The sequence below is a fragment of the Acanthisitta chloris genome, unplaced genomic scaffold (assembly GCF_000695815.1).
Source record: "Acanthisitta chloris isolate BGI_N310 unplaced genomic scaffold, ASM69581v1 scaffold6754, whole genome shotgun sequence".
Taxonomy (NCBI): Eukaryota; Metazoa; Chordata; class Aves; order Passeriformes; family Acanthisittidae; genus Acanthisitta; species Acanthisitta chloris.
In genome coordinates, this window is record NW_008670869.1 from 2264 (window position 1) to 18127 (window position 15864).

At 39.1% G+C, this 15864-nt stretch overlaps 1 protein-coding gene across 1 annotated transcript in view; it reads right to left on the minus strand.

Annotated features, from left to right (window-relative positions):
* Positions 1–339: 339 nt before the first annotated feature.
* WDR37 (WD repeat domain 37) overlaps positions 340–15864 on the minus strand; it is a gene marked incomplete at its 3' end in the record, with an annotated part of 19202 nt that continues 3677 nt past the window's right edge. The window contains 9 exon segments of the mRNA XM_009073852.1: positions 340–503; positions 1049–1286; positions 2850–2852; positions 3033–3109; positions 6209–6253; positions 6682–6753; positions 8119–8254; positions 13889–13953; positions 14122–14217. Of these exon segments, the coding sequence (XP_009072100.1) occupies positions 340–503; positions 1049–1286; positions 2850–2852; positions 3033–3109; positions 6209–6253; positions 6682–6753; positions 8119–8254; positions 13889–13953; positions 14122–14217 (896 nt within the window).

Sequence of the window (15864 nt, forward strand, 5' to 3'; positions counted from 1 at the left end):
ATGACAAGCAAAGGCAATCTGCTTGATCCACTGCATTACAGCAATAACCCCAAACTACAAGCACAACCAATGCCAAAAACAACCTCACGCCTTAAATCACCTTTAATTATAACAACTTTTATCTAGACTTCCCACATAAGCAATATCACACCAAGAGCTCTGGCTGCTGTTTTGAAAATTAAGTACTGCTGTGTTGAATTTGAAGGTGAACAGTTAGGGGTTTCTGTGAAAATCAGTCTCACAAAACGGGAATGAACTTAGTACCACAAAAAGGACACAGGAGCAGTTTCATTCAGATTAGCAACTGAATACATTTATAGTTTTGGAACTCATAAAAACCTGTGAAGGAACTGTCACTTACTCTGTGTGGCCCTGAAAGACATTCACAGAATGGATAGAAGGATCTCTGAAATCCCACAGACGGAAGGTCGTGTCACGCGACGACGTCACCACAAGACGCTGGGTGGGATGTGTACAACAATGTGTGAGCTCTTGGTCGTGCCCTACAACCACAGATGAGAACATCTAAGGTAATGAAAATAAGACTTTTTATTTCCATGTACACTTAGAATAAAATGCTGATGATTCGGGTTTGTTTCCTCCAAACACAAAAAAATAATGATCATACTGAACTTCAACCTAGTTACTGCTGTCAAAGTTTGGAACAGTATTTGAAGGCAAAAAGCCACACTACTTACTTCACATTAAGTAGTGATAGGTTATTGCTTCTTAATACACCAGGAACACAGCAGAAACATTTGGCAAGAACTAAGATTTGGGTACATTCAGTTTAAGAAACGATTACTTTCATAGGTTAAATCACAAGCTTAAAAGACGACAAATTGATGCTTGGGGGATTTATAAGGTTGTGATTCTAGAAACTATTACAACATTGAGCAGCAGCTTAAGTCTTGTACACACTTGTGTTGTGCTCCATAGAAAAACTTGACTTTTCCCAGAGTTTCACTATCTACAAAAAATCCCATATACAAAAAAAACACCATATACAAAAAACCACCAACCTAATTTTTTGTGAGTGAACAAATACCTGTAAGAGAATGGACAAGTTCGGACGTCTCTATATCATACAGATTTGCTGTCCTGTCCCACGATGCTGTCACAGCTTGCTTCCCCCCAACAAGCCAGTCAGCTGCTATGACCACTCCTTGATGGCTTTTCAGTGAGGTTAAAGGGGCTCTGACAGTGGGGCAATCACTAGAGCCATCTCCGTCTCCATCAGGTTCATCTTTATCTGAGAACTCAACTTCGTCTTCTCCAGACACTTGCTATAAAATTCAACAGAAAAAAAAAAAGATTTAAAAGGAAGAATTGTCTCCAAGTTATGTTTTACAAAGTAAATGTTGTTTCCCAATGTCCTTAATGTGAATGTGGATAACACAATTCTGCAGCACCCAGCCTATTCCAAGTACTCACCAAACTGAGTGGAAGGAATATAACCAGTGAGTTAAAAGCAGTTTTAATGGCTTTAACAACTCCATGAGGAGCAGCTGAGGGAGCTGGGGTTGTGCAGCCTAGCATAAAGGAGGCTCAGGGAAGACTTTATTGCTCTCTGCAACTACCTGAAAGGAGGTTATAGCCACATAGGTGTCAGTCTTCTTGCAGGCAGCAACTGACAGGACAAGAGGAAATGGCCTCAAGTTGCACCAGGGGGTGTTTAGATTGGATATTACGAAAAATTTCTTCACCAAAAGGGTTATCAAGCATTAGAACAGGCTGCTCAAAGAAGTAGAAGAGTCACCATCTCTGGAGGTATTTAAAAGACATATAGATGTGGCATTTATGGACAGAGTTTAGTGATGGGCTTGGCAGCGCTGGGGTATCAGCTGGACTCCATCTTGAGGGTGTTTTCAAATCTAAACGATTCTATAATTCTCATTCATTTTAAAATCTCCCCTGAACTCTCACTCTGAGTATCTGTCCCCTTTACTATCTGATGAGTCCTTTTATATTCCCCTTAACTGTATTATCCTAGAGCTTTAGTGCAGCACATTTATCAAGGGACATTTTTTCCTTCAATTTAAGGGTAGGAAGTGTCTAACAGGACACTGACTATTTTAATCTTTAGATTTACAAACATGTCATCCATTAGAATCAAATAATTACATCAATATTTGTCTGTTGGTCAATAGGTAGTCACCATGCTAATGTAAACTGGATGCAAAATAAATTCTTTTACTAACCATGAAACATCTGTCTCTGAACCTCTTTTCCACTTATACAAGAAAAATACATTTTTCTTTTACACTATCTGGATGTGAAAAATATAACATTGGTACTGTCCCTTCAAAATGGTGATGCCAAATCAGGTAAACTGAATCAAACATTTTTGAGCCAGAAATTTATCTCACATTGTACTGCCACCTCTTGGTCCTACTTATCTTACTGAGAAGCTCATGCTATAAACTGTGTTTGTATTCACAATTTAGTAAGAATGCTTTTAAGCAAAATAAGAATTTGACAGTATAGAGTAAATACTGACTAAATAGAGGCCTGGAGACAACAACATCAGATACTGTGATGTGTGCTGGCAAGGGCTGATTAGAAATCAATGAAGATACAAGCAAACAAATGCCAAAATTACAAGTCTTTAGCATCAGTTGTCAATTCAGAGCAACCAGAGCTACAGGTGCTTCAGGAAGTCAAGCTGCAAGAATTTAACTGGTTTCAAAAGAACTTCATTATTTATTATTTGAATTATGACCCCAAAAAAAAATTACTCAGCAGCCCATTTACTTACATGTTTACTACCTTGAACAAAAAGTCAATTAGTCTACTTTCAGCTGCAAATTCTCTTCTGCACCACACACCTTTGAAAACATGGAGCAAACCTGCTGCCAAAGAAAGGCTGAAATACATCTGTTAAACTAAAACCTTGAAACCCTACCTTTGGTGATCCTGAAATCATGCAATTTTTAAATTGTGTATAAATTTAACACTCAGTCTTATCATAAATCCTGCATCCGATGAAACTGCCGTGCAATTAGTTTAGTTGCAGGAAGTTGATTGCTTACATTGCAGTCTGCAGTTGGCTGAGGTGTAGGCAACTGTACTATGTATCTCCAGATGTGAGCTGTCTGGTCTCCAGATGCTGCACAGGAGGAAGAGAGGTGAAAAAGAGAGAAAGAATAAATAAGAGCATTTCCATGGGCGATGACAAGAAGCTTTAACATTGCATGTGTCAATACTGTCTGAGTTCCATCTTTTTTTAACAGATACCATTATGAACTTTATGGTGAGCAAGTCTCGGTATCAATGGTTACTCTCCTCACTTCAATGCTGACTGAGAATATAGTCCATTATGCAAAATATAAGTGGCCACAAAATTAATCACTCCTATACTGAAACATCCACTTAAACACCACACACCAGAACACCAGCATCACCACTGCTCCAATACGTAACATTTGAAGAAGGCATTTAAGACATCACCAAGTGCCATTCTTCATTTGCTATTTCTCAAAATACTGTGGTTCTTCATTCAATGATTTCTTCCATTAAATGTTTCCATGTGATTTTAATGAGAAACCCAAAAGAGCAAGTGTGAAGCTATTCTGCTTCTGCCTAAAGCAACTCAGCTTAATTAGCACCACTTTACAGCACAGCAGGTACCATCTGATTTTAAACTTCATTTGTTTTGAAATAGACTTACCTATTATTAACCAAGGAGAAACTTAAGATTGTCCATGCTACGGACAGAACAAACATGTTCTAATACCCAGGGGTACACTGCTGAATGTTCTAGATTGAGAAAGACAGTTCGTAATGAGTATGCAAAGCTCCGTCAGGTGCAATGTACATGAAAGCACTAGGAAAAATATCTCATCTAATAGACCAAGTAGGAAGGCTAGAAGAAAGGTCAACCTTGTATTATTTCTGATGTCACTACTCTGGAACAGGGGGAAAGATTTTTATTTCAATCAGTTCTAAATCAATCACCACTGAAGAACAAGACCCATGAAAACTTTCAATTGAAATACTTTGCAGAACCATCTCTCAGAAAAATAATGGAAGAACAAAAATCTAGCTACAGGCAGCTTTTGTTTGCTTGGTTCGGTTTTTAATAAGTCAGTTTACATAACGACATTTTTATGGTACTGAAACAGTGGCTATGGTTAGCATGTGAAAACAGGAAAATCCAAACAGACAAATCATTAGTCTAGATAGAAGGCCTGCTATTCCCTCCCTTCCTTTCAAGTGATCACTGCAAATGCAAAAAGCAGAAGTGTTTTAATTTCTAACCTCAGTAATAATTATCCTCATTTTACAATGACTTACCTAACAGCAGCAAATTGACTCCAGACCTCTTTAAATCCAAAGCTAGTGCCCTAATTGCTGGGCTACATGAAACACAGCATTAACCACATTAGACAGTTCTCAAACCTGAAACCACATGATGGTACACTCAGGCCTTTACACTAACAGTTACATTTTCAAACCATTTTTCCTGCACACTCAATAGCACATTATTTTCCTTTACTTCTGGGAATATCATGTATAGATATACAGCAGGCTACATCAGTTGGAAGGGACCTACAACAATCATCTAGTCCAACCCTCTGATCAATTCAGGGCTGCCCGAGTTAAGGCCTGTTGTTAAGGGCACTGTCCAAATGCTTCTTAAACACTGACAGACTTGGAGCATCAACAACCTCTCTAGGAAGTCTGCTGCAGGACTTGACCAACCTCTTGGTAAAAAAGTGCTTCCTAATGTCCTGTCTAAACCTTCCCAGTACAGCTTTGAACCACTCCCATGAATCACTGGATCGCAGGGAGAAGAGCTCTGCATCTCCCTTTCCAGTTCTCCTCCTCAGGAAGCTGTAGAGAACAACCAGATCATCCCTGAGGGTCTTTTTCTCCCAACAGACAAGCCCAACGTCCTTAGCTGCTCCTCACAGGACATGCCTTCCCATTCAAGGACCTTCACATCCTTCTGAAACTGTGGGGCTGCACCCACACTGAATACAGCAGGATAATCACCTCTTTAGACCATCTGTTTGCACCATGTTTGATCCATGCCAGGTTGAGGTTTGCCCTCTTTGGCTGCCCAGAACACCACAGTCTCACATCAAGCCTGCTGCCTACCAGAACCCCTAGAGCCTCTTCTGCAGGGCTGCTCTCCAGCCACTCCTCTTCCAACTTACACTGTGCACAACATTACTCTGTTCTAGGTGCAGAATCAGGAACTTGAACTTGTTAAACCTCATCCCATTAATCACTGCCCAATGCTCTCACCTATCACAGACCCCTCTGCTAGGCCTCCTGCTCCCCAAGTAAGTCAACAGCCTCTCCCAGTTTGGTATCACTGGCAAACTTGCTAATGGTGCATTCAGCTCCTACATCCAGGTCATTGATAAATATATTTAACAGGGCTGGCCCTAGAATTGATCCCTGAGGAACACTACTGGAGGCCCTCTGCCAGCCAGATCCATCCCCATGCACTGTAATCCTTTAAGCTCTGCCCTTCAGCCAGCTGTTCACCCAGCACACTGTGAACCCCTCATCCCACAGCTGGACAACTAGTCCAGAAGGATGCTCCAATGGATAGTATCAAAACCCTTACTTAAAGTCAGCAAAACTACACCCACCACCCTTCCTTCATCCACTAGATGGGTGACCTCATCCTAAAAGGGTATTGAAGTAGTTAAAGAGGACTTTTCCTTTATGAACCATGTTGACTGTGCCTGATTATTGCATTATTCTTTAAATGCCTTTCAGTAGCACTCATAATAAAATCTCCATAATTTTTTCAGGAGCTGAAGTTGGACTGACAGGTCTGTAGTTCCCTGGGTCTTTCCTCACACCCTTCTTGTAAACTGGAATAACACTGGCTAGCTTCCAGTCATCAGAGACCTCCTCAGACTCCCAAGACCTTCGGTAGATAATCAAGGTGACCTGCTGCAACAGCCACTAGCTCTTTCAGTACTCTGGGATGAATCCCAGAACATTCAGCCAATGTATAATTCTGTCCGGTTTGGAGCAGGTAAGCACAAATGACAATATGGCATGACAAACAAAGATGGAAAGATCTAGCTCTGATTTATTATGTCTTGAAATATAAAAATAATTTAATCAACAAGGATACTGACAAAGTAAGAAGTAGAGGGGCTACAACCAAAACCACGCTAGCAAATCACACTTATTTTCCATAATGACTAACATAGTCAGCATATGAAAAAACTTCACATACCTGTGAGAGCCACTTGCTCAGTGGGATGAAACTTTATGGAGTTTACTGTGTGAAACAAAGTAAAATTTTAACATATGTTCACCCAGCATCTGTATTTTGTATCCTATATATAACACAGATCCTGCAAGACAGCTAATTTCTGATTATGCAAGCTTCTCTTGTTCTGCATATCCACAAGACCTCAATGAGTTCTGACATTTAACTTCTGACTGTCACAACTGTGCCTGTAAATTTCTTTATATGGGCTTGTTTATTCATTCAGCATTTGCAGAACTGTCTTCATGTGTCTCTACAAGTAAGAATCACATTAAAAATGTTCTCTGTATGAAATTTAGTGGAAGCTCACAACTGACTTGTTAATGATGTTGGCAAACCACCAAGTGAAACCGCAGTAAACATTTCTGTAGTTCTCCAAAACCCATTTCCCCCTCCCACACTCTGTTCCCAGTTTTCACAACATACCCTTATCTTACCTGATCCAACATGCCCTACATACTTGACAAGGCACTTCCCTGTCTCTATGCTCCACAGCAAAGCAGTGTGATCTACAAAGATTAAAAAGCAGCTGTAAATAGTTACAAATGCATGTTTTCTATTTTTAACCCTTTCAACAAACAAGTTATTTTCAAATGCAGAGCATACCATATGAAAGAGATTTTAAATGTAAACCAGACCAAATCCTCTTGATTACCACCTAATATATAAAATATAAAAGTTTCTTATCACTACAACTTAATACACACCTCCCCAAAAAAGTAAAGGTGCTGTCCTAATCAGCTTAATTTGCACTAAGTATTGAAAGGCAAATTCTGCTTCTGGTATTTTTCCTGACTTGGTTATATACTTCTGTACAATGCTCCAACTGTATACCATGAGGTCCAGAGAGAGCAGAGGAAGCATTCTGTGGTGAAAAAGGCAGTCACTACAAACAACAATTCTATGCACAATCTATTTACTCGCTGTACAGAAATCCCAAATGCATACAGATCACTGCAGAGCACTGAAAATTTATTTGAAAAGGAAAACCACTCCAAATGCCACTCCCATATCCTGCCGCACCCAAAACAAACAAGTATTTACGTGGGGAGAACCGTAACGCTGAACTGGAGAATGGCTGTTTCCACATTAAATCAGGACAAAGACAGGATGTCCCAGAAAATGACAAATCGTACCCCTCAACAGGCACATAAAATTTTAACAGAGGTTCCTGGTGCATAATATCAGAGTCCAGTCAGTACCTTCAGATTCTGCTCCAGTTTCAGAAGACTGTCGCTTCAAACTGACTTTTGTCTGGTTATGGTTTATTGCCCCAAAAGTTTTCCAAAACTACACAAGTTTCTAGATTGATCTTTGGACTAGAACAGATTTAGTGGTTTATTCATTAACACTTGTTCCCCCTCAAGTGGGAAGGAAGGAATCTAGTAAAGTTAGTAAGAACTGAAAACTGAGAATTTAAGCAAAAGGCAGAGGAATGCAAGAATACAATACAAAAGCTATGACTAAGTCTACAGCTTCTACAGAACAAAGGGTAAGCAGTACTGGGATGGAGAGCCTGCAGGGATCTCTGCATCCAGCCACGTGGCACTCTGTGCCAGAGGCTGCCCCAAGCAAGCAGCTCCCCATCCCACCCCTTCACACCACCCAACAGGCAGAGCTGGCTAAGGACAGTGTGACCTGCACGTAAGTTAACCAGCACATACTTTAGAAATACCAACAAGGATGCCTTAACTTTCTGATGGTTAAATACATTTCAAGGAAGTTCCAATTTTAAGGATTTTTCAGCTATGGAACTTCTTTAAAAGGACTTTCAGTGTGGAGCTCAGCATTCAAGTATGCTTTGGACCTGTATTTGCTATAGCTTAGGGACTAAGCCAGAATTTTCTAAATATTCAAGCAACACAAAACCTTACCAGCAGATGCAGTTCCCAACACCACTGGCTGAGTTTTCGCGACACTGACATCCCAAATACCATCCCTGTGGCCAACATATTCCTTTACCAGTTGACAGATTGCCCTTGATGTTGTAGTTTTAAAACTGGATACAATCTGAAATAGAGAGACCAACATTATTTTTCCACATTCATCCAAGATACAGCCATCATCTCACAAATAGATATTAACTTTTTCATGACTCTTTAATGTTCTGACAGTTCACTACTGTCAAAAATTTGACATCTGATGGTAGGAAAGCAGGTCTGGATGCAAACACACCCCTTAATTTCTTTTTTTTTTCCTTTTTAATAACACCCCCCTTTTTACAGAATGCAAGACAAACTATTCTGTACTACAACAACATAAGTTCTTTGGAGTAATGTGTTGCACAAGCGCAGAGTGCACTTCCCATTCAGCCTGGCTAAGGATCATAATGAAAGAAAAGAAAAAGACCAAACCCAACAAGAGACCTTACAACCTTCCTTGCCTATTCCCAAACAAGTCCATCTGATAACTCAAAGACAGTCCACGCTATCCTGTGTAGTGTCTTTGAAAAAAAAATGTACTTATTACATAATTCTAGTCAAATCCAAAAGCATTCCAATTCAAAACATTCAATGCTGTTTTCCTTGAAAACTGCACAAAGCTAATCAAATCAAACATTAATCTGAAAGCATATGCCTGTTTATTTGTGTAATAAAGCTTTTTTTTTAAAAAAAAAAAAAAGATATTTCAAACTCATCTAAACATTTGATAATCATGTCCCCTCCAAGTCAGTGCTATTATGGGAAAACCACAGAAGACTCATTAAATCCAAATTAGTATGTGCATAAGTAATATCAAATGAAAGGCAGAAAATCCTAGTAAAATGGTAACACTACAAAGCACTGTAGTACATGAAGGCTGAAAACACTCAGTATTTACAGAAAGGAAACAAACTGCAGGAATTCTACATTTTCAGATAAAGGGGAATGCAGTATTTAAAAAGAAACAAGAAGTTTGCCTTGCTGGAACACTTCCAGAGACAACTGTAACCGAGTGCCAAAAGATGACTTAAAAAGATGACTTAAAAAGATAAGACCACCATTACAAACACTCTATTTTTACCCCACAAGTCTAGAAGCTCCTAACTGTTCTTTGTGGAAGAATACCTGAAAAGCTTTGCTAAAACTGAAGCAAAAAGACTACTTCAATTTATCCGTGTTTTCCTCTGCAGGCAATTATGGGAAGGTATCTATCTGACCAGTTAAATCAACTCCTTTAAATACTTCAACACAAATCACATTAAGACTTATCTACAGCTTAGTAAAAGTTAGAAAGTTAATTAAGTCTACATTTCAGATACAATAAACTAAGGTTAAAATCCCATTAGTTTCTGGTATTAAAATAGAAGGTCTTAAGTATGCCATTAAAGCAAATTACTTCAAAATAGGTTCTTAAAGCTAAAAGAAAATCTACAAGAGCATTCCAAATCCTGAGCGTGTCAGCTCTCCAATGATGAAATGATAATGCCCTATTTGAATTCCAAATTAGCAGCTCATATGCGTTTTGGGTTCATAGCTGAAGTAGGAACAGTCATTAAGGAAGCACAGAAAAGAACATGGGCTAATGGTAAAGAATGTTAGTTCAACTACGCTGCACAATTTCCTATGTTCTGAATACAATCCTACAGATGCAACTTTCACATTGAATATAGTCCTTAAACTAAATGGACTCAGGCATGAAAAGCTGAACAGTTGACTTAATTATTAACAGTAAGGGTTAATATAGTACTCAGCTCAACCTCCAAACTTGAAGTTTTCCAGCTCTCAACCCCACACTCAAACTATGTTTGCACTGTCTTTCTAATGTCTTTCTAAGCCTCGTGCACAAGTTTTCTAGGAGAAATTAACCCCTACTCATCAACAACCACAGATTTTCCAAACCTGCTGGACAGTGGTTTCACTGATCGTTTAATGGCAAGGACATAAAACTTCTTTTGGAGTACCAGCAGTCCTGAATGAACACACAGAAGATAAGACACAAGTCTCATGAGGAATGGCTGAGGGAATTGGGTTTGTTTAGTCTTGAGAAGAGGAGGTTCAGGGGTGACCCCATCACTCTGTACAGCTACCTAGAGAGGGTTGTAGAGAGGTGGGGGATAGTCTCTTCTGCCATGGCTGCAGTGAGAGGACTACAGGGAGTGGCCATAAACTGAGACATGAGAGATTCAGAACAGATAGCAGGAAAAAAAATTCACTTTTCGGGTGGTCAGGCACTGGAATAGATTGTCCAGGGAGGTGGTGGAGTCTCCATGCCTAGCAGTGTGTAAGAGGCACCTGGATCTGGTGCTGGAAGATATAGTTTAGGGTTTAGGGGTTACAGCAGAGTGACAGGTCAAAGGCTGGACTTGAACTTAAAGGTCTCTTTCAACCTTGATGATTCTACGATTCTGTCAGAGTTCAAGAACACTATCCAACAGTAAACATCCCAATACAGCTATTTATTCAACATACACATTTTCTACACCTTTTTTCCCCTTCTTTCTATTTTTGCTTTTCTTCACTTCACATACCAGTTACTGGATAAAGTTGACAGGGCCTGGATTACTTCCTGCTTTGTTAATCATACATAAACAATTTTCCAAGCCAGGAAAGGAAACAATTAATATGGAACTTCCTAAAAAGAGGTCTCTGTACTGTGGAAAATTTTTGCTGTAACTTAGCAGATCTGATTATCATTTACAAGTAATTGGGCAACCATATCCTGGGTGTGTTTCACCTTTATCTGTCCTCCTTCTTAAATTCATACAGTTTCGTGTACTTCTATACAGAGATTTGTCAAAAAGGAAACAATTGTTTACCACGTAAATAAGTGAAACTTAATTTAAAATGAAACAGTTGCATGACAAACAAACTGAAACCCCTCTGCAACAACATTTCATAGGCAGACAGGACACATCCTCATTTCTAATGAAAACTTCATCAAGTCAGGAGCAGCCCAGCAGCCCAACACTGTGACTGATGAACGGAACTTCCTGTGGAGCAACGTTAAACAGTGAGGGCAAAAACTACATCTTCCAGTAAGTTCTGCTCCTTTCAACCACTGGGTGAAGAAATACCTTCTTTTCAGAATCCTTTTTCTGACTGAAAAGAATCAGCGATCCTGGAACTTAGTTTATGATGGAGCAAGTTACATCGTTTCAGTTTATTTTTGGCCTCTGCATAAACAGATGATGCTTTCCTGATGCTGTAATAACTGTCATAGCCAGGGATTGTTAACAGCTGCCATAACACCTCGTTAACATCAAAACATGGATTTCACACAGTGATTCCTGCATCTACAAACAACTGCAGTTAAGTTACAGAATCTTGCCCATTAACATATATCAAAATGTCATTTTTAAGCATACCAAACACTAAATCTACTCTACCTCTTCAGGATTTGGACAGTGGGAGAGAAGCCTTACTGCTAAAAGCATCTTTTTCTGATATGAGTGTTGCCAATTTAATATTTGGACTCCTAACTCAGCTAAGGGATGAAAAGTATTCCAGTATGGAAATTTTATACAAAGGACACCAATTAAGAATGCTTACCTCAGCATTTCCCCTGAGAAAACACACAGATTGTTTTACTCCTAGCATGTTTTACCAATATTAAAGCAGTCAACGATCAGCTTTCTCATTAAAACAAGCAAAAAGTGAAAGTTCTTATCAGAAAAAAACAAAACTCTTTATAGGTTTGCAATCAGAAAAATGTAATCATGTGCAACTACACAAAACAACTGGTTTGCAAAACTTAGTCTCTTCTAATTTCCCACAGGGAAAAAAACAACCAACCCACAAAAGAGCACATGCACAAAAAGGCCAAACCCCTACATGGTAACAGTATAAAGGATGGGCTGAAGAGAAAAGTTGTGATCTAGTACCCCAGTGAGTTTGGAATACAATCGTTTCTGGGAAACAGCATTGTTCGTTCAATACTCAAAAAATATCAATAAAGAATTCCAAAGCTGCTGAACTCTTAAAACTCTAAGTGCCTTTTTTCCAGATAGGGCATTGGGAAACTCTAACTACATCCAGTCAGGATACAGATGGAAAAAAATCATAGTTTATTAGAAACTTGGTTATCCTCTTTCTAAATCCTTGGCTGTAGTCTCTCTGTGGGTCAAGAGAAAAAGGTTGCAGCCTTGACTTTCCTGTGTAGGAAGGAAGAAGAGGTCAAAATAAAGCCACTCCCATGAAGTGCAGAAAGGTCTCAAAGATCACACTGGACAGAGATGCTCTCAATATTCTAATTTCCCTCATTCCCTCAAAATACTGGCATTTACTCCCCAGTAAATTCTGACCCAAAGTTGTGTGAAAGAATATATCAGCACATTCTGACACCTGTTGGCTACAACAGATGTGCATGATATTCAGGTTTTCAATTTTTCATGTTCCACTACTCATAGCTACTTTGCTGCACGTGAGTATCAGAACACTGGGAAGCAAAGCAGTTACCCCAAAGTCTGCATCTCACACTTTCCAGCTTCCCATGCTAGAGCTGGGAGATCTGCTTGTCTTGCCCAGGGAAAAATAAGAGTGCTACCTTACTAGAGTAAATGAAGACAATCATTTAACACCAGCCTTAAAAAAAAAAACCAAAACCAACACCAGCACACAAAAACTGCACAACACTGCACTTGAGAGTACTAATTCATAACTACATAGTAGGTGTATTAAAACTATATTGTCCCTATCAATATCATGTTGTCCTTTTTGAAGTGGCCTCATTACAGAATTAACTGCTTCATTAACTCTAAAGAAAAAAGGAAGAGACACCTCTATCCATAAAATTGGCAAGAATAAAAAGTTTGAGAAACAATAAAATTAAAAGGAGACCAAATCAAACATAGTAATTAAGTGTACTTCACCACACTATTATTAATCTTCCTCTCAAACTTTCAGACTACTTAACAGAAGGTATTTCCAAAACACCTACAGTCATTCCACAACCACCCACCAGCCTGCACCACAGGTCACCACAGAGTTTCCCACACAGCTGGCTCACGTACCAGATTCCACTGTGCTTTCCTCACATTTTATTTAACTTTAATAATGCAACATGAAATGAACCTGACACAGGGCAAAAAGAGCAGTAAGTAAACTCTCTGTGAAAACTGAAAAAGGAGAGAAAGAAGAAAACAAAAATACCAGACAGATGCAGATGTACAAAATGAAAAACATCAGAAAGGTTAACTGTGCCAAGACACCAAGCAAAATAAAGATCACTAGCTACTGATGTGCAAGGCCTGCAACGTAAAGGAAACAAATCATTCTAGTCTCATAGTTCAGAAATAAAACTCATTTTAAAAACTCAATTTATAATAGTACACACACAGGTGCCTACTTAAATCCCCATTTCAACTGCAAGAACCAAATCTTTGTCCAGAAATTCACTACCAAGTTCTTATTTCCCTCATGAAATTGAATTAATTTTTTAGTTCTCTTTACAGAACAGTAATCACACATACACAGGTGTGCACACTCTCTCCCCTCAAACATTCCCTCTCCAAGGAAGGTAGGGAATTACAGTGAAAGTGTCACATAGTATGGCTGAAGTAATGGGTAACCAATGAATCCAAGGAAAACACACTGTTCCCTGCGAGGCAGATTTACTCACAGAGCAGCATACTCAGCTCAAAGAAACCACGACTTACAACTTAAAGACAGTCATGTTAGTCTCGTGAGTACACAATGATGAGTAGAAGTTTAATTTGTCTCATACCTTGCTAGTAGATGCCTTGTAAGTTGTCTTTAATTTCTGAGAAAGCTGACTGGTACTATGACTGGCTGTTGAGACAAATAAATTCAGAGGAAGATATTTCAAATAGAGCATTAGCTTGTTTGTGTAAGCAACTGGTATTAATTCGCTTCAATAACATGCTAAGCTTTCACCATCAAAGTACAAAACAAGTGAATTCAAAACCACTGGTTTAGGATTCTTTGTGGTTCTCTTACCTTTTGTTTTCAGTTGTCCTTTGCTCAGTTCAGCTCCATCAATTGTCTGTCCTTCACCTGCTAAACGCTCATTCAGTGTATCGATCTCTCTACGCACTAACAAAACACAAATTCACGTTCACGTCAAAAATTGAGTATCATTAACATCACTAACATAATATTTAAGATTTGTTACGGCTAGTAAGTAATCTATTTTATGCTAAGGAGAGGAAAAGAGATCCACTGGGATTTTATAAAAGCAGGTCAATTATAAGTCTCACCAGTGCCATTTCAACACAGGACAGAATGATGGCACAGCTAAAACAAATCAGGTACTCATAAATGATTTCCAGTGGCTGGGCTGGTTTAAACTTGCACAACTTCATTTTATAAGAACATTTTCAGTGACTTACAACTTTTTTCCTCAAAATCTAGGCTGATACTCTTTCAGTGTTCTCCTCAGGTAAAATCTTACTGAGAGACTTTAACCAAGCACTTTTTTTTTTGTGCCTGAGAATAAATCAGGGCCTGTCTTTCAGTAACTCTTTGGGCTTCTTTCAAAGAAGTCACTCTCATTCAGGCTTGAACACATGGGAGAATGTGACAGCAGGAGCATGATTCTTGCCATTCTGAGAATGTCACCGAACTCTCAGTCCTAAGCACTGTACAAGTCACTCTACCCTTCAATACCACATCCAAGCACTTGAAATGAGCAAAGCAAGATTATCTTTCCTGTCTCCCCAGGCACATAAACCTAAACTTTTACAAAACACAGACAATGTGAAAGAGAAGCAAACAAACAGACAGGCTTGTAATAACATTTGACTAAAACAAACAAGCCAGACAGATACAAGAATTGCCTGAAAGGACTAAGTCTGAGATATGGAAGGGATTAAGAAAAGGCAGGAACCAGAAATAAGCAGCAATAAGGGAAAAGGACTATATGGAAATCAGGGAGGAAAAATCTGAGATTCCCTATGCACAGTAACTGCAACACTAGTGCAGGAATTAGACCAAGAACAAAAAATAATAGACTGAGTACACGAAAAGAAAAATTTAGTAATTGCCAGGGGGTTGGAAAAAGATCACAAAGGCCAAATGTGAACTAGAACTATGAGGTGAAGAAAGAAGATGAAGAAACAGAAATGGAATAGGAAGAAAATAATCATACTCTGGAGGGTGCAATTTCACCACTTGTTTCCTGACAAGCATTTCAAAAGGTTGGGAACCCTATTTTTCTTGCTACCAGCCAACTTCTCAGCAGGAGGCCCAGAACCCAGTTGTGCAAATTGTCACTGAAAATGTGGACTTTTGATGATAACCTTTAGCCAACACAACCTTGGGGTTTAAGAGAATAAAAACCAGCACGTTTTCGAAAAGCAGACAAGAACAATTTTTTTTAACGTGCGTCTTTGGTTTAAGTGTGGGAACAGATTAGGTGTGGAAAGAAATTGATTTGGAGCTAAATCAGACAGATTCCACAACTCAGAAGACAAGCCATGTAACACAGCTTCCAAAATCCAGCCAGGGAAATGGAGCAGAGGCTTTACTGGATCACTCTACAGGCCTGTGCTGCTTAACTTTGGATCCTCCTACATCACCTTGGATCACTCACATTATCAGACAACTGCACCCTCATTAAACAAATTACATTTTTTGCAGATAACACCTGGAGTTTTCATCTCAGTGCTTTGCTTCAAAACTCAGAAACAGCTACAGGTGCTGGTTATGTACTGTATAAATAGTATGATCCAAGCCCACTCC